Source organism: Bison bison, unplaced genomic scaffold (assembly GCF_000754665.1).
Source record: "Bison bison bison isolate TAMUID 2011002044 unplaced genomic scaffold, Bison_UMD1.0 scf7180017864362, whole genome shotgun sequence".
Classification (NCBI taxonomy): domain Eukaryota; kingdom Metazoa; phylum Chordata; class Mammalia; order Artiodactyla; family Bovidae; genus Bison; species Bison bison.
The window spans coordinates 2,541,462-2,562,160 of NW_011494934.1; the positions used below are offsets into that span (position 1 = coordinate 2,541,462).

The window sequence follows — 20,699 nt, forward strand, 5'->3', positions numbered from 1 at the left end:
TCCAGTACTTTGGCTACCTCATGCGAAGAGGTGACTCACTGAAAAAGACCCTGATGCTGGGAGGGATTGGGGGCAGGAGGAGAAGGGGACAACAGAGGATGAGATGGTTGGATGGCATCACCAACTCGATGGACGTGAGTTTGAATAAACTCCGGAAGTTAGTGATGGACAGGGAGGCCTGGCGTGCTGCAGTCCATGGGGTTGCAAAGAGTCAGACACGACTGAGCGACTGAACTGAACCGAACTGATTCCCCCTCCCTCCCTATCTCCCTACCCTTCTTTCCTCCCTTCCATCCTTCTGTTCTTCCTTCCTTTAAGAACCTGTAGAAAAATAAATCTGAATAATGAAATAGACAAGTTCTTTAGATGCTGTATAAACCATATCATGCTCCTGATTTGTTTACCATGCCATTTCATCTCTGCCTTATTCAATTCTGGTTTTCTCGGTTGTTTCAGTGGATAGCTAATGCTGTAAATTAAGTTCCCCAATCTCTTGGTCAGGAAGCACTCCATTAACCATTTATTGAGGGTCTGTGGTCCCTGAACACTGGCGAAAATTTGCATGTATAAAGAAGCCCTAAAAACTCCAGACAGAAATATTTAACAACATAAATCACCTATATAATAGTGTGATTTTCAGGGCTGGCATTTTCTTAGAGCAAGGTATGTCAGTCTTTTCAATCATACATCTTTAAACACCAATCACGTTCCTCCTTTATCTTCCTATCACTCTAATAACCCCCCTTGTAGTTTTTTTTCCTTTTTCCCCTTAATAGTAAATATTTATCTGAATCTATCCATTTATTCCTCACTTTTCAAGTTTAAGCTAACAGATGGAGAGACAGATTACTCCCAAACATCTGCACTGAAATGCTTTACCTGCAACTCCTGATGTGAGCAAAAGAGATTTTAACTACATAATATTTGAAAACTTCTCTCGCAGGCACTGTAAGGAAAAGAGTCCAGACTAAAAACAAGTTATCACTGAGGTCCACTCACGTCCCAGACAAATCACACACACACCACTGTCTTGGTGTTGTAAACAGACACTCAGTGGTAAACAACAGCTGGGCACTGTGGATGTTATAATATTCACAGTTCAGTATTAGTGGGAACTGCTACATATGTGCCATTACACCCATCACATGACTGTACAAAACAGGTAAGATATATTGACTGTCTGTTATTCCTAGATATTCTCAAAGAGACCACTGCATAAAAACCAGAGGGACTAAAATGTGGCTGTAAATCTTGTAACAGTATTTTTGCTCAGACAATAATGAGACTTTAGTTACATACAGATATTCAGTTCAGTTCAGTCGCTCAGTCATGTCTGACTCTTTGCAACCCCATGAACCGCAGCACGCCAGGCCTCCCTGTCCATCACCAACTCCCGGAGTCTACCCAAACCCATGTCCGTTGAGTCCGTGATGCCGTCCAACCATCTCATCCTGTCGTCCCCTTCTTCTCCTGCCCTCAGTCTTTCCCAGCATCAGGGTCTTTTCAAATGAGTCAGCTCTTCACATCAGGTGGCCAAAGTATTGGAGTTTCAGCTTCAACATCAGTCCTTCCAATGAACACCCAGGACTGATCTCCTTTAGGATGGACTGGTTGGATCTCCTTGCAGTCCAAGGGACTCTCAAGAGTCTTCTCCAACACCAGAGTTCAAAAGCATCAATTCTTCAGATATTAGTTGAGAGTTTTCCTGAAGTTAGCTGGTGCTCTGTTACCCACAGCAGGCACAGGTTCACTACACCTACGCATCCTCCCATGGCAGCCATACTCTTTCCACAGCTCCTTTTCTCTATCCACTCTGGAATGTTGGAACCTGCAGCCTCCCCATCAAAGCTCCACCCACCCTATACCTCATCCACAGTGACAAGGTCACTATCACTTAGATACCAATGGATCCCTGCTGTCAGTCTATATTTCCAGGCTGCTTATCCCCTCTGAGTTTTAGGACCCTACTTCTTCCTTCTAGGTACATCTGCCTGGACTCAACCTTTTATCATATACCCTGATTTCTGTGGTCACTGTCTGGATTTAAAGCATTGCAGTCCATTCTAAAGGAGATCAGCCCTGGGTGTTCTTTGGAAGGAATGATTCTAAAGCTGAAACTCCAGTACTTTGGCTACCTCATGCGAAGAGGTGACTCACTGAAAAAGACTCTGATGCTGGGAGGGATTGGGGGCAGGAGGAGAAGGGGATGATAGAGGATGAGATGGCTGGATGGCATCACCAACTAGATGGACGTGAGTTTGAGTGAACTCTGGGAGTTGGTGATGGACAGGGAGGCCTGGCGTGCTGCGATTCATGGGTTCGCAAAGTCAGACAGGACTGAGCGACTGAACTGAACTGAATCAACTTAATGAATTAGAGACCTCAACTGCCCTCCACACTGCCCTCCACAATCCAGCTGCCTTAACCCACTTTAAACTCATTCACAGAAGTCTCAAGTGCTTATTCTGGAAACATTCGTTTTAGTTCTAATAATCACAGATCTAGCCCGACTCCTTACTCTTCATGTGGCCTTAGGTAAACCCTTTCAGAACCTGCCTCCTTGCTTCCCATCACGGCCCACATCAAAGCATCCTCTATGCTCCACTTTATTTGACGAACATGGATGAAGCACCTGCTGAGTCAGGCTTTGGGGTGGGTACTGAGTAGAGGGTGCTGAGCAAATCGGAGACCCTCTACTCAGCAAAGCTGGACTCAAGTCAAGGAGATAAGGCAGGGACCACCTAAGCAAATAAGTATATAACCAACAAGGGGGTGTTTGGGTTAAAAAGTAACTGCGGGGGGATGCATGTAAAGTGTTCACTGAGCAAGTATGGCTTAGAAAAAAGACCTCTACAAAGGGGAGAGGCAATCATATGTCAAACACCTGATCACAGCCGAGATTCACTGAAAGAAGAGCCCATAGCGGTCAGCGGGAAGCCCAAGGTGCCGAGAGCACACGCGCTATGCAGGGAAGCAGAGGTGACATCATGGCGACATCACCACCAGTGGGAATCTGGTGCGAGGCACAACGGGGAGTCAGGAAAAGGTTTTTGGCAAAGGAGTAAGATGATCTGATTTACATTTTCAACAAATCACCAAAATTAAGTTTTACTATCACAATATGAGGGTCATCCCTCTGAGTCAAGAAGGTGAAGGGATCCTGAGGAAGGAGCTGCCCATGTGCTCTGGTGTGTCCCGGGGGGTGCCCATTTTCCCTGCCATTCTCAGGTCATTCTTATAGCCCCCCTTTCACTCTCTCATGGGGTCTTAAGGGAACCACCCTGGCCAACTCACTGCAGGGATATTCTTAAGGCTGATACCCAGAGTCTTTCCAAACCTGCTCCCCATCAGATCTTCACCTCACAGTGTCCTGGGCTCTGGAATACAAAACTGGCCTGCTGGACGGGACATAGATTATCCCTGCTGCCCTGGCTCTTGTTCCTACTTCTGACCACAGGCTCTGATCACCTCACTATCAGACAGACCCTTGAGGGCCCAGATCCAAGGAGCCTCTCCAAGAACCAGAAAAATGAATGGCTTCCTTTTCTGCACTTTCTCTATGGTAACATTCATCACAATTAGGTTCGTTATCTTAGGTCTGCTTTCTCTGCTAGAATGGTTGGTACTTCATGGTAAAGGCAGTAGCTTTCCTGTGTATTTCTGGGTCCTCGCCACCCACTGCACAGCTGGTCCAGAGCTGGGACTTGATACAGGACTGCTGGACAAATTATGCAATGTAAAAGCAACATATAATACAGAGTAAGATATAAGGATGAACAAGATTTTAAAATTAATTTCTCTGGGAGGCTTAAAGCAGTATTGCCTTCATCTCTAGACAATTTTTAGTCTCTAACTTCAGCCTCATCCATTAGAAAGTGACAACAGGCTATTTTTTTTTTTTTTTACTTTTAATAAATGACTAGAAGCAAACAATCTTTATAGTGCAAGAAGAAGTCTAATTTTAGGAAACCGAACAACTTGAGTGTTTTGGTAATGAGTTTCTAAGTAACTGTGAAGCTGACATAAAACAGATTGACACATCCCCAAGTTACATCCACTCACCACTCTTAAATGATCCTGAAAAAATCCTGCTCAGGAGAAGTTTCTGACGTAATTGTAGAACTTCAGCTTCCAAGGCTTCGACTTTTGATCTCCACCTTGATTCCTGCCCGGACACCATCCTAGCAAGATGCTCTGTATATTCTCGGCTGCTTTTGTCTGCTGGTTTGGAGCGGATAATTGCCAAGGCCAGGGCTAGCTTTGAAGTTCTCAGATACCATGCTTGATTATCCATCTTGTTTTTTGTCCTTGTCATGTAATTAAAAAAAATAAAAAAGTTACAGAAATGCCTTTTAACTTTTATAGTACATTTCATTTGCTCAAAATTGATTGCATGGAATAACACTAATTAATAAGTTTACATTGGAAGCCATCTAACAGAACAATTTCTCAAGAAGTGAAGGCAGTGTAAAAAAAAACAGAAGAAAAATGCAAACACATGCACATTAAGTGTATTAAGATTCAAAGCAGTAGATCCAGATAACCTGACAAATCCTTGGACTGCAGAAAAACAAAGATTAATTCATTTAGTGGTTTCTAACCAGAGACACACATAGGAATCTCTGGGGGAGCTTTACACACACACACACACACACACACATAAATGCCTGGTCCCATCCCTCCAAAATTCTGATTCAGCAAATCTTGGATAGGACTGAGGCTTTTATATATTATAAAGAGTTCACTGAGTAATCAGAACCACTAACTTATATCGTTCATTTAAATTTACACACTTCTCTCCTCTAAGCCATCCTAAGTCCTGAAGTCCATGCTTCCCAAGCCTGCATTCCTTTACCTCCTGTTTGTGTCTCTAACCAGGCCCCTCCAATCCATATTAAGAACAATCTTGCAAATATTTGCACCATTTAAGCTGTGACTCTGACTTGAATCCGCACCTCCAAAGATTTCCAACTGCCACCGTGAGCTCACTTTTCCAAACCAGCACTGGACCACAGTCTGACCGTCAAGAGGACAACACGACACTGCATTCAGTGGCTCAGTGCCATCACCCTTCTGAAGTATAGACGCCTGTGGACCTCCACCACGACTGACTTTCAGGGCTTTAAACATAAAATGTGTGACATTAATATATTTAATCAGTGGTTGAAAAGGACAATGGTCCAGAAAATTCAGGACTTTAACTGCCACATCTACGTACTAACACAATGCCAAATTCCACATCTCAGACTTTGTTCCCATCAGTTTCTCAAGGCTATTCCTCCACTACAGTTGGATCTCAATCATACAAATAGATGTACACAGTCCCAGGCCACTCACATTCACATCTCTGCTCCTGGATTTTCCCAAATTATGATGCTCCAACTCTTAGAGCTGCCAAGGCCCTGTGTACACCTTTCAAAGAACGGTGTATATACCCTCATATCCAGTCTTACCACTGCCCTCCTCTACAATGATTACCCATCTGATATCCTACAAATTTTTACTGACAAAATACAATCTAACAGGTAACATAATGATGTTTTATTATAATCAGAGATGAACACAAGAATGTGTATATATATATATGTATATATAAAATATAATGTATATTATAGGAATATTTATAGTATCTAAAATTGGGCAATCAAATAGTTAAGTAAATAATGGTATATTGTACAAATAATTACATATCCATTCAGTACTGGAAGAAATATTTTATTATTAGCAAATGGTGTTAACAATGTACTGAGCGGAAAAAACAGTGAGTTCACGAAATTATACGTATAATAGGTTGCTCTTAATTATGTGTAAAATTGGGAATACAAAAATTAAACAGGACTCCTCTCTACTGGGAGAATTATTACTGATTTTTCCACATTTCTCTAAATTTTCCTGATTTTCTACACTGAATACATATCAAATTTTAATCAGAAGAACATTTCAAAGAGCAAAGTACAGCTGCCATTTTCCCAACCTTTCACAGCTGTGGAATGCACCATGGGTTAGCTGCTGTTAAGATGGACAAACTAATGAGAGCTGTGGCCCCACTGACTTTAGCCTGGCATCAACCATCGCACTCGGCTGGCACGTCCTCCATCCGCTGTGCTGGCCATGGCGAGCAGGAGACACGCCTCTCAGCGCTTCTGAAAGGCGCCCTGGGCAGAGCGCACACAGGCGTGGACGCCGCTCCCTAAGGAAGGCTGACACTTACGGGCAACAGTACTGATCACAGGAATAATAATAATAAGTGACCTGTGTAAAGTGTTTCTGTTAGAAAAGAATCTGACATTCAACTATGAGTCATGGGAATCCGGATAATGAAAACACAGCAAACTCCTGTCATTTTGTGAAGATATTTAATTAATTGATTTAAGCAAGCTCAAGCTGATTACTTAGATGTTCTGATTGTTAAGTTATCTGATGAGATGTTAAGGGGCTTCCCTGGTGGCTCAGATGGTAAAGGATCTGCCTGCAATGCAAGAGACCCGGGTTCAATCCCTGGGTTGGGAAGATCCCCTGGAGAAGGGAATGGTTACCCACTCCAGTATTCTTGCCTGGAGAATTCCATGGACAGAGGAGCCTTGCCGGTTACAGTAAATGGAGTCGCAAAGAGTCAGACACGACTGAACACCTAACACTTTCACTTTCATGTGATGTTAACAGTCTTAAAACCATGCTGAGTATCAGTCACCAAAAAACGATCAAATTATAAAGTTGTCCTGGATCATATGTATACCACGGTCATTCTTCTAAACATTAATCAGAATGAAATGTACCACAAATAAGCAGAATACAGTTCCCAATAGGTATCTTTGGTACAGACTTCCATGGTAGGAATCACATTCAAAACTCACAGACTACAACCTATATTCAAACAGAGAAGGCTTTTATTAATAAACCCCTTCCTATGTCTTTAATTTTTTATATGTGTATATTATAAACACATGCTTCTTTATTTTAGAATAGCATTCCTATCCTCAAAGTGCTATTTGCAAGGTGAAGGTCATTCTATTTCCCTTAAAATTTCATGGAGAAAAAGATAAGCTTCCTAGATATACCCTCTGTTTGTTTAACTGAGAAAAGAATTAGTAGTAACTTTCAGAAAGTCTTTTGTACATTCATTTTACATGCAAATAATTATAGTAAATAATTAAAATGAACATTTAATGTTCCCCAAGAAGGTATTTAATGTCACTGAATTCTTAATAGCTTAAAATACAAAATTTTAACAGTCTTTTTAGAAGAGCACATTTGATCAAATTGGCTTTCTTTTCTTGCATTTGGGAACAGTCCTTACCATAGCAAAGTTCCCCACAGGGTTACAGAAAAATCCTCTGACTTCTATTCTCTTTCAAGCACGCATGCAGCAGCAGCAACTCAATCAACAGTATTCTGGCAGCTTTTATCCACCCTGTATCTGCTGCCCCCATTTCCCTACTGAACTTCAATCTGTTATCAACTAACCAATTCTCCGTACTGTCTGAGCTGTTTTGAATTATAATCCTGAATTCTGAAGTTGGTTCACCTCCAAGATCACTGATGAAAATTCTATGAAGCCAAGAGCCCCAGGTCACTCATATATAAGAACAACTAGAGAACAATTCAGGAAAATATTTTCCTAATATGTACACAACATCTTCAAAATATTTATTCCCCTTTAGCTCAGCAATGCAAGTTCTAAAATTTTATCTTGAAGAAATGACCAGAACTACTGTACAACAAAACTTTATGCCCCTGGATGATCGTACAGGATTACTCATAACTACCAAAAGACAAAACAAAACTTGTCAGCAGCCTGAATATACACACAATAGAAACACACTAATGAAACTATCACATATTATAAAATTTAACTGAAAATGTTGAGAAAATTTAAAAGTATGGGAAACTATTCCCCACATGCTAACTACAAATGCAAATGTTACCTCCTATATGCAAAACCACAAGGGAATAATACCTCACACCTGTCAGAGTTCCTATCATCAAAAAGAGCACAAACAACAAATGTTGGCTGATGGGTGGGAAAAAAAGGCAACCCTTGTACACTGTTGGTGGTACTGTAAATTTGTACAGCCACTGTATAAGAGTATGAAAAAAAAAGCTAAAAACAGAACTACCATGTGACCCAGCAGTTCTACTCCCAGGTATATAGCCAAGAACATGAACAGTAATTTGAAAAGGCATCATTATTATAATACCCAAGATATATGCAAAGCATCCTACTTGTCCATCAAGAGATGGACGCATAAAGAAGATGTGGGGTGGGGGTGTGTGTGTATAGATAAATAACATGGACTATTACTCAGCCATAAAAAAGAAAGAAATTTGCCTTTTGCGGCAACATGGATGCACTTGGAGGGCACTGTGCGAAGTGAAGTGAGTCAAATAAAGACCACTGCTGCATGACATTACTCATATGCAGAATCTAGAAAATACAACAAAGCAGTGAATCTAACAGAAAGGATGCAAGCTCACAGGTAGAACAAACGAGCGTGGTACACACCACTGGGGAGGAGAGACAGTATAGGGAGAGGCACAAAATACCGGATATAAGATCGGCTCAGGATGTACTGTACAACACAGGGACTGTACTCAATGTTGTGTAGTAACTGTAAATGGAATGTAACCTTTAACAATTGTATAAAAATAAGTATATTTTTTAAAAGTTAAAAAAAGAGTAAATGCAATAAAATCAGGGAAAGAACGAAATCACACACATTAAACATGCTCAAAAATGTATAACTCTCCAAGTGTTTTCAGAATTGAGGAAACACGGCCAAAAGATGAAAATTCTGCCACCTAGGTTTTCTAGTCTCCCCTCCTAACCAGCCTTGACTAAATTCTACTAATGAAATCAAGTCCCCCTGAAACCGAGTTCCCTTACTGAGTTTTTACTAATCTCTATCCAAATCTTTATTCCCTTTCTGGTGCACTCTGGCCTCAATCCTATACTAACTGAACAATAACTAACCAGAGTCAGAGAGCAAATAGTGTTATTGTCAATAACATTGTTAATATATTCAAATTCCCTAGTAGGTATGATCATTAACGTACAAACTCAGGTTGTTTCTCCTAACAGGCCTCTAAGCCATGGACCACTTGGCCAGATAACCACAAACCAGAAACATCCTGACCTCTGAAACTATTATTAAGGATTAAGAAATGTCACAAATCATTTCTCCAAAGAAGACATACAGATAGATAATAAACACATGAAAAGATACTCAACATCACTCACTATCAGAGAAATGCAAATCAAAACCATAATGAGGTACCATCTCACACCAGTCAGAATGGCTGCTATCAAAAAGTCTACAAACAATAAATGCTGGAGAGGGTGTGGAGAAAAGGGAACCCTCTTACACTGCTGGTGGGAATGCAAACTGGTAGAGCCACTATGAAGAACAGTGTGGAGATTCCTTAAAAAACTGGAAATAGAACTGCCTTATGACCCAGCAATCCCATTGCTGGGCGTACACACTGAGGAAACCAGAATTGAAAGAGACATGTGTATCCCAATGTTTACTGAAGCACTGTTTACAATAGCCAGGACATGGAAGCAACCTAGATGTCCATCAGCAGACAAATGGATAAGGAAGTTGTGGTACATGCACACAACAGAATATTACTCAGCTATTAAAAAGAATGTGTTTGAATCAGTTCTCATGAGGTGGATGAAACTGGAGCCTATTATACAGAGTGAAGTAAGTCATAAAAAGAAATACCAATACAGTATATTATCACATATATACGGAATTTAGAAAGATGGTAATGATGATCCTATACGCAAGGCAGCAAAAGAGACACAGATGTAAAGAACAGACTTTTGGACTCTGTGGGAGAAGGCGAGGGTGGGATGACTTGAGAGAAGAGCATTGAAACATGTATATTACCATACGTGAAATAGATGACTGGTGCAAGTTTGATGCATGAAGCAGGGCACTCAAAGCCAGTTCTCTGGGGCAACACAGAAAGATGGAGTGGGGAGGGATGTAGGAGGGCGTTCAGGATGGGGCGTGCATGTGTGCCCGTGGCTGATCCATGTCAATGTGTGGCAGGGGCCACCACAGTGTTGTGAAGTTACAGTCCTCCAATTAAAATAAATAAATTTTAAAAAGTAAAATAAAATTAAAGAAAAACTAAAAAGGAAAGAAAAGAAATGGCATAAGATGATGATCAGTCCCAGCACCTTTGTTCTTCCCCTTTAAAAAGTCCCTAACTCAAAGACCAGGGCTTCCCTGGTAGCTCACCAGTAAATAATCTGCCTGCCAATGCAGGAGATGTGGGTTGGGACAATCCCCTGGAGAAAGAAAAGGCAACCCATTCCAGTTTTCTGGCCTTGGAAGCCCCATGGACATAGGAGCCTGGTGGGCTACAGTCCATGGGGCCACAAAGAGTTGGATACAACTTAGCGACGAAACAACAACAACTCAAAGACCAAACTAGAAAGGATCTGACGCTTGCCTCCCACTCCCTTGCCTGGCGCCACACAGTAAACGCTGTGCTTCCTTCACAACCTGCGGTCAGTAGACTGGGTTTGCTGCACATCAGCTGAATGGACTCAAATTTTGTTTGGCAGCATTTAGCCTGTGGACCTCAGATCCTTCCATGTCCACAAGCAGATGCATGTCCCCTCAGTAGATGTGTTTTCTGTTCCTTCTAATTCAAAACACACAGTGGATTTGGAAGCAGGGGGCAGGGTAAGCCTTCCAGTAAGACTAGGCAGCAGGATACTTGCCACTGTATTCCCAGTGCTACAATCTGTACCTGGCTCACAGTAGGCCCTCTGCCGAGTACTTGATGGGGTGAACAAGTGACTGAATATACCAGTGCAGGTCAGACGGTCACAGAGAGCTGCCTGGCCAGCAGCTCAGGAAGACTGTCAATTACATACTAGGGAGAACAGCACTGCAGGGAGAACGGTTCAGGAGGGGAACTCAGTTAACCTGAAGGTCACATCTGTCTCTCTTCACTTTATGAGGCATCTTTCTCAACTGCACCCAATGAGTCTACTCCCTCTAAACTTATCTCATTCAACAGTATACCCTTAAGCTTTCACCAGTATAATTCTTGAGTAAAGAAAATACAAGATAAAACCTAGTTTATACACAGGATTAGGTCACAGGTATCTCATGTGAACCCTTCCCTTCCCAAAAACTGAAGAACATTGACTGAATGCTCCCCAAATGACTGAGCTGAATACAGTAAGCCAAGATCTGGATGCTGGTAGAAGATCCTAAGGACCAGAATGCAACATATATTTATCAACTATCAGTCTGGGGACAGCTGAGCTATGGCCATGCCAGAACAGTAAATCATTATAAGACTTTTTCAACAGGTTCAGCAAAGTTTGGACAATGTTTAACATGCAATTTTTATATCAGATCCAGCTGGCAAATTCCCTAATTATTGTTATAGTTTCAGTACATACTGTACTGTGAAGTGTTCTGCAGATTAACATCACATGAAATTTTACACAGAAGAATCAGGAGTTACTCAAGATCTCCAATCTCTTCACTTTAATTATTAATGGGGCCTTTGAAAGCCTTCTTAGCAGAGTCTGTGTAAAACAAGAGACTTGGAAAGATAATAGAATACTTACTTTTTTTTTCTGTTTCATTCCCATTATAACAGGCCAACTACCTGTAATTTTCCTGCTGTTGAAGAAACATAGACTTAAATTGTCTACAAAGTTTATTACCATGGTTTTCTTTTCATGTAACCACCCAACTCTCAACTTTTGATTCCTCAATGCCTCTTTTTTGGCATAGGGAAGATTCCCTCTGAATTCTGGCAAGGACTATTGCATACAGGGAAAGTACAAAACACATTTTGTAAGTCAGCAAAAAGTACACTGATTCAGAAATGCAGAGCTATGTACATTGTGCACAGTCAGTAATCATCTTCCATTATGTGAATCCAGAGAAGGAAAGGGGACCTGATACCTACTATTAACACATATTTAGAAAATAAATTAGAAGAATTACAAGTTTTTCCTAGTTATACTGTTTCAAACACTTTATAAAGACACAGTCCTTATTACAAAACAATCATATTGTTCTGTTAGAAAATCTGATAATCTACATAATTCAAATTCACAAACTGCACAAATTTGGAATCTTTGTCAGGCTGTATTCTGGAAATGGAAAAAAGTCACATGTCATAAAATGAGGAAGACTGTAGGATGGAGCCAGTAACCAAAGCAAACACCAGAAGAGAGAACTGAGGGATTCAAGCAGTGTTAGGAGAGTGGAGCTTCTGGGACCAGATGAACCAGGGCCCGAGCTTCAAGGAAAACAGAAGACTAAACTTGGGAGATGGTGGGCACGGAGTCCTCTGGAAAAGGCCCTAACCAGAGAAGCCCCCTTTTGTAAACGTTAGGAAACAAGATGTGTTTTCTAACTGCTATCATGTCCCACCATCTTAAACTTCTCTACTGAGTGCACTTGAGATAAGAATTCAAGGAAGCAGGAGCAGTTGCACAGAAACACCTTCTTTAAGGATCATTTTCAACACTGAAGAAGTGCCCTAATTCCCATCTGTCTCACTCACAGAAGTCTCACCAAGGAGACCACTGCAGATTTCAGAGCGCATCTGATAAGGCTTCATGGCCTCTCACAGGGCCTCATTCACAGTCTTTTCCTTACCAGGTAGAAAGTTCTTTTACTTTCTACTTAAATTTGCATTTAAAAGAGATTAGAGGTCTACTTTTTTACTAGCCTGGAACAGCCTATAAAAGAGGAGGACCATTTCACAGATATTAAGCATTTTGATTCTAGACATCCTCTAGCAGGTGATGTTCTTTGCGCTTTTATCCCCTTTAAATTCAGCCCCTCAAATGGATGTAATGTTGTTCTGCATTTTCCAAGACTCCTTTAAATGTGTTATCATTTTTCATAATTTAAAAAAAATAAAGAGTAAAAAAAAAAAAAAGAACAAAGATGGGATTTTAATCTCAAGAAAAGAACAACAACAACAAAAAAAACCTCAGCACCTCAACTTGCTGCAGCAACAAACACAGAGTCAATGTGGCCCGTGCCGTAGGGCCCCTAACCAACTAAGGAATACGAGAAGCAGCAGCAGGCCAGTCCAACGATCAGCATGCTACCCTCTAGGAGAACAAAAGACAGAAGCAGGCACATGCCTCTGGGCACCAGGTGAGGGATGCAGCAGGAACTGGTCCCAAGCTTTCCTTCCACCACTGTATCCAAGACTGCCTTTACCCAGGTAGCAGGAACCATTCCAGGTCAAAAGTGTCAGCAATCCTGTGACCTAACAATTATGTCATCTGATCTTCCCAGGCAACTACACCAAACTTTCTAAACTCCCTGTTCGTTTTGCTCATCAGAACCTGCCTTCATTCTTAAAATTTAGACCTGACCAATCTGAGATCCACCAACCCAAAGTCGTGATAGCTAAGACTTGGCCTCAAGGTGACAACAAGACCAGGTCTGAACCTCAGTGCCCATGAGAAGTATAGGCAGAATGGCAGTGTATCTTTTTTATTTTTTTTAAGTAATATCATTTGTATTACGGATTTCAAGAATCTTTTTTATCATGCTATGCTGAAGCCAATAAAAGGTCTTCTATCGAAAGTAATACCAGTCTACTTCTATCAATAGAAGCTAGACTTATTAATGGCTTCATCAGGGTTCAATTTTATTCTGGGGTAATCAAGTAAAGTCATTTGTTTAAAATGATAGGAAATTCTCAAAGGTAGCTCAAGCTATAAAATAAATTTAGATCTTTAACTCATGATTTCTGTATCTAAATCTATTTGTCCTTTCAATTACGGCAAGAAAACTGTAAGATTTGGGTTTTACTCCCTTAAGGAAGATCATTAATTTACACATATATTTGGCAACTTATCTCAAAGTAAAACTTCTACTTAGATGCTCCACCTTAGTTATTTAATTTGTATCTGAAGAGCTAAATTTAAAATATGAAGGTTAAAGCAACTTACTGTTTTCAAACAAATCTAGATTGAAAGTAACTGAAAATGCAAACAGTAAACAAAAGAAATCTGGAATGGCTAAGTTAATGCAGACAAACTTCATGACAAGAAAATATTACCAGAGAGGTAGAGGAATACTTCATAATGATTTTAAAAGGTCAATTCATCATGAAGATTAACAATCCTAAATCTGCAGCAAACAAAAGCAGTAACCAAACTTCCAAATATATGAAGCAAAAATTATAAGAAGGATAGGCAAATCCACAATCATTTGCAAAGATCTTAACACACTTCTTTCAGTAACTGACATGATAACTAGACCTTGAATAAAATGATGATTATATAAAAGACTGAAAAACTACTACCAACCATCTTGAACTCACTGGCATTTATAGAACATCATGACTTATAAATGCAGATGTATGCATATTCTTTTCAAGTTCTCATGGGACATTCGACAAGACAAATCATATGCTGAGATAAAATAATTCTCATTAGATTTTGTAACTATAAGAAAAATAATTAGAAATGTTCTAGAAAATCACCTTTGTTGGATAAACAATATATTTCTAAATAAAATAGGGGTCAAAGAAAAATTATAAATGTTATTAGACTACTTTGAAATCGTATTTCAAACTGAATGATAATGAAACACAACATATCAAAGTTTGAAGAAGGAAGCTAAAATAGCTTGTAAAGGAAATTCTATTTTAAATGCTTATTTTTAAAAAAGAAAAAGAGTTTAAATTCAGTGACCAATTTTCCCACCTTAGAAAATTAGAAAAATAATAGCAAGTTAAAACCAGAGGAAGTAGAAGGAAGGACATCATAAATATATAATCAGAATGCAGTTAAACAGAAAACAAACAATTAAAAATTTAAGAAGCAAAATTTAGTCTTAAATATTAATAAAATTGATAATAGTCCAGAAAGAATTATCAAGAAAAGAGAAATAACACCAGTCATACTATGATCAGGAATAACAGAAGCGATTTCACTACAGTGTATCCTTCAGCTAGTAAGAAATAAGGCAAAATTATGAATGATTTATTTTAATATTTGAGAACTTATGATGATATATTTCTTGAAAAAAATATACTGACCAACACTGACAAAAGACAAAGAACTCTGGCTAGCCCTACATCTCACACACGCACTCATACAAAATTTCATTCCCATGTGGTTTCACCATATGACTTCCCTGGTGGCTCAGACGGTTAAGCGTCTGTCTACAATGTGGGAGACCCAGGTTCGATCCCTGGGTCGGGAAGATCCCCTGGAGAAGGAAATGGCAATCCACTCCAGTACTATTGCCTGGAAAATCCCATGGACAGAGGAGCTTGGTAGGCTACAGTTCATGGGGTCGCAAAGAGTCAGACACGACTGAGAGACTTTACTTACTTACTTATGGTTTCACTAGTAGGTTCTATTTAACAATGAAAGAAGAAATTGTACCAAGTTTATACAAAGGCTTTCAAAAACTAATGGAGGGAGCATAAAACAAACTTCATAAACTCCTTTTGTGAAAAACAGAAGAAAGAGAAAATACCACACCTTGTTTTATAATTTGATATATATATTGGAATAACACTGATACTAAAATTACAAAAATATTATAGGGGAAAAAGAAACACTGCAAAACAATACATGTAATAAAAACAGATTCAAAAATCCTTTGCACAATATTAGTACATCAAAACACATCATTTTATAAAAAGAGGAATCATTATCACCAAGGAAAGTTTTCCAAGATTGCTTTAACATTCAAAATTAAACTCATACAGAGTGAAGCAAATCAGAAAGAGAAAAATATATTGTATGTTATCACATATATATGCAATTTAGAAAAATGTAACTGATGAACCTATTTGCAGGGCAGGAACAGAGATGCAGACATAGAGAACGGACTTGTGCACAAGGCAGGGGAAGGAGACTTTGGGAATAATTGAGATAGTAGCATTGACATGTAAACACTGCCACCTGTAAAACAGACAGCTAGTGAGAAGCTGCTATGCAACACAGGAAGCTGCTTTGTAATGGCAGAGGGATGGGACGGTAGGGTGGGAGGGAGGCTCAAAAGGGAGGGGAATGTATGTATACTTATAGCTGGTTCATGCTGTTGTAGAGCAGAAATTAACACAACATTGTAAAACAATTATCCTTCAACTTAAAAAGTAAAAAAAAAATTAAGTTAAAAGATCACATAACTCAACATATTAGCAAAATAAATTATTTTAAAAACAAAATATAATCATTTTAATAGTTTTATAAGAAATGTTTAAAAAATTCAAACTGGTTCATAATTGAAAAAAAATTCATAAATGCAAACAACAAAAGAATACAAGTGAATTTATTCACTGTGATAAAGTTATACAAAAATCCACAGGAAACATTATACTTAATGATGAAACACTGAATGCCTTATCATTAAGACTGGAAATATAACTAGGGTATACATTCTCCTCAATTCTATTAAATACTTTACTGGATATAACAGGAAGTGAAAGTCACTCAGCTGTGTCCAACTCTTTTGCAACCCCATGTACTATACAGTCCATGGAATTCTCCAGGCCAGAATATTGGAGTCGGTATAGTCTTTACCTTCTCCAGGGGATCTTCCCAACCCAGGGATCAAACCCAGGTCTCCCGCATTGTAGGCAGATTCTTTCCCAGCTGAGCCACAAGGGAAGCCCAAGAATACTGGAGTGGGTAATCTATCCCTTCTCCAGGGGACCTTTCCGACCCAGGAATCCAACCAGGGTCTCCTGCATTGCAGGCAGATTCTTTACCAACTGAGCTATCAGGGAAGCCCAACAGGAAGTGAAATACAGAAATGAAAAGATATGTAGATTGGAAATACAGAAACTCTGTGTGTATGTGCTCAGTCACTTCAGTCCTGTCCGACTGTTAGCAACCCCATGGACTGTAGCCCGCCAAGCTCCTCTGTCCATGGGATTCTCCAGGCAAGAATACTGGAGTGGGTTGCCATGCCCTCCCTCCAGGGGATCTTCCCAAACCAGAGACTGAACCAGTGTCTCCTGCATCTCCTGCATCACAAGCGGATTCTTTACCGCTGAGCCACTAGGGAAGCCCAGTAAAAGTCTACTCATTACTATACAGCACAAATGTCTAAAGGAAACCCCTAGGACTCTGAGAACAATTGATAGAATTTATCAATCAATTTAGCTAGGTCTCAGGACACAAGGTCAATATGCAAAAATCAATTAAAGTTTTAGAATAATGATGATGATGAATAAATTTAACAGCAGATATGAAAGACCTCCACCTTGAAAAGTATAAAACATTCAGTTCAGTAAAACTGAAGACCTAAATAAATCAAGATATACAATGTCCATGGACTAGAAGACTTAATATTATTAAGATCTTGAAAGTGAAAGTGAAAGTGAAGTTGCTCAGTTGTGTCAGACTCTCTGCGACCCCATGGACTACAGCCTACCAGGCTCCTCTGTCCATGGGATTTTCCAGGCAATAGTACTGGAGTGGATTGCCATTTCCTTCTCCAATTCTCCTAAAACTGACCCAATTAAACAATCCTGAATCAAAATTCTGATCAACTTCACTGTATAACTTGATAAATTAATTTGAAATTTTATACTGAAACTTAAAAAAAACTAGAATAGCAAACATAATCTTGAAAAAGAATAAAGTTCACTTGTGGCTCAGCTGGTAAAGAATCTGCCTGCAATGCAGGAGACTTGGGTTCTATCCCTGGGTTGGGAAGAGCCCCTGGAGAAGGGAAAGGCTACCCACTCCAGTAATCTGGCCTGGAGAATTCCATACACAGTCCATGGGTTCACAAAGAGTTGGACAGGACTGAGCCACTTTCACTTTCACATTAAACAAATTAAACTGCTTAGCTACAACACAATATACAGCCAAAGCAATCAAGACCATGTGGTATTAGAATAATGATATACAAATATATCAATGGAACACAACAGTGAGTTAAAACTTGATCCAAACTTTTAGACTCAATTCATTTTTGACCAAGAAACCATGGCAACTGGGAAAGTAGAATCTTGTCAACACACAATCCTAGAACAGTTCATTAAATATATGGGAAATGAACATTTCCATCTATTCAGATCTTACAGAATAATCACATCTAATTGAATCACAGACCTAAACATAAAAACAAAAACTAGAAGGAAACAATGAATTAGAGAGTGAGAAAGATTATTGATATTGGTCATAAAAAGTATTGATCATTAAAGAAACACTGATAATATAGACATCATCAAAATTAAATCTGCTACTCATCAAAAAACATCATTAAGAAAATAAAGAGAAAAACTACAAACTGGAAAGAAATATTCACTATATATTTACCTGACAAAGGACTTGGATACAACTCTATGAAGAACAGATAAAAATCATTAAGGAAAAAATAACTACTAAAAATGGCCAAAAGCTATAAACATATGTCATAAAAGAAGCTATAAAAATAGTCAAGATATGAAAGGTTACTCAAAGTTATTAGAGAAACACAAACTAAATCACAATGAGACACCACTTCACATCCACAAGCGCTAAAATTAAGAAGTGTATGAATAAGTGAAACTCTCACACATGGCTGGCAGAAATGTAAAATGGCCTGACCATTTTTGGAAAAAGTTTCACAGTTTCTCAAAAAATTGAATGTATAATCTTTCTATAACCCAGGAAATCCACTCTTATTTACCTAAGAGATAATATAAAGATATGTGACAAAAGAAGTGTAAAAGAATATTCATAGCCACTTTATTTGTAACAGCCCAAAACTAGAAATAGCCCATGTGTCATCAGTTAACAGGATGGAATAAACAAATTCTGGCATATCCACACAATGAAATACTACTGAGCAAGGGATGAAGCACAGATGCACTCAACACCATGGACGAATCTCAAAACACTATACTATGTGAATAATAGAAATACACACAGAAGTACACAAACTCTAAGCTTCCATTTAAATGAAGTTCTAAAACAAAGCATTGAAAAATATGATTAATGTTTTCTCTATGAGATGGAGGAGATTACCTGGAAAGAAGAATGAAGGGATCTTCCAGGGTGACAGTAACATTCTGTATTTCATGGGGCTGATATACCAGAGAAGGCAATGGCACCCCACTCCAGTACTCTTGCCTAGAAAATCCCATGGACGGAGGAGCCTGGTAGGCTGCAGTCTATGGGGTCGCTGAGGGTCGGACATGACTGAGCAACTTCACTTTCACTTTTCACTTTTATGCACTAGAGAAGGAAAGGGCAACCCATTCCAGTGTTCTTGCCTGGAGAATCCCAGGGACAGGGGAGCCTGGTGGGCTGCCGTCTATGGGGTCGCACAGAGTCGGACACAACTGAACTGACTTAGCAGCAGATATACATGGGTGTGTTAAGTCATCAGAGCCACTAATGATATACTTCATGTTTTCCATTTCCTTGTATTTAAATTTCATTCTATCAAATAGGGGGTTTATAGCAAAACTAGAGCTGAAATGACCAGATTTACACTCCACCTTAAACAAGTAGACAGAAAAACATATAAACAATAAATAAATACATAAAAGTTTCCAAACACTGGACAGAAAGCATGTAGGGTTCTAATTTCCTAGAACAGAAAACAGAACAGAAACAAGGTGAACCTTGCTAGGCACCAGCTTCTTGCCTGAAGGCAGTTTCCAGGCCACAATGCAAGAAGGGGAAGCCAAACAGAGCCTGAATATCTCAGAAAGCTGAGCAGACTGAGGTCAGATTCAGAAGCCAGGGATACAGGAATTGTCAGGGCAGAGTCCCAGAAAGAAGGGACTGGCACGGAAGGACGGCTCTGGAAATCTGCAGGAGTCCCTCAAAATGTTAGCTACTTATTTGTGCATGTATGAGAGCAAACTGGGGCTCTTCCCAGGTGGCTCGCTGGTAAAGAACCTGCCTGCCAATGCAGGTTCCATCCCTGGATCGGGAAGATCCCCTGGAGTAGGAAACGGAATCCACTCCAGTATTCTTGCCTGGAAGATTCCATGGACAGAGCAGACTGCAGTCCATGGGGTCGCAAAGAGTCGGGTACAAATGCGGGATTGAACACACATGCACGCACAAAAGCAAACTATCTCAAGTCCAGTGGTTCCAATGATTTTCCATTAAGAACGTAACAAAGGCATATCCTTCAAGAAGCACATGAGAAGAGATTCAGTTCAATTCAGTCGCTTAGTGGTGTCCGACTCTCTGTGATCCCATGAACCTCAGCACGCCAGGCCTCCCTGTCCATCACCAACTCCTGAAGTCTACCCAAACCCAAGTCCATTGAGTCGGTGATGCCATCCAATCATCTCTTCCTCTGTCATTCCCTTCTCTTGCCCACAATCTTTCCCGGCATCAGGGTCTTTTCAAATGAGTCAGCTCTTCCCATTAGGTGGCCAAAGGATTGGAGTTTCAGCTTCATCTAGGTTGCTTCCATGTCCTAGATGAAGCTGAAACTCCAATCCTTTGGCCACCTAATGGGAAGTGAGTTTCAGCTTCAACATCAGTCCTTCCAATGAATATTCAGGACTGATTTCCTTTAGGATGGACTAGTTGGATCTCCTTGCAGTTCAAGGGACTCTCAAGAGTCTTCTCCAACACCACAGTTCAAAAGCATCAATTCTTCGATGCTCAGCTTTCTTTATAGTCCAACTCTTACATCCATACCTGACCACTGGAAAAACCTACAGCCTTCACTAGATGGACCTTTGTTGACAAAGTTATGTCTCTG

General features: G+C 39.8%; 1 protein-coding gene across 3 annotated transcripts in view; it reads right to left on the bottom strand.

The window, feature by feature from the left end:
- The window catches only part of MEI4 (meiosis-specific 4 homolog (S. cerevisiae)), a 238,150-nt gene that overhangs the window by 208,942 nt on the left and 8,509 nt on the right, over window positions 1-20,699 (bottom strand). For all 3 annotated transcript variants that reach the window (XM_010855249.1, XM_010855248.1, XM_010855247.1), the window contains exon 2: window positions 4,063-4,307. In XM_010855249.1, coding sequence (XP_010853551.1) covers window positions 4,063-4,307 — 245 coding nt within the window. The remainder of the gene's footprint in view (window positions 1-4,062; window positions 4,308-20,699) is intronic.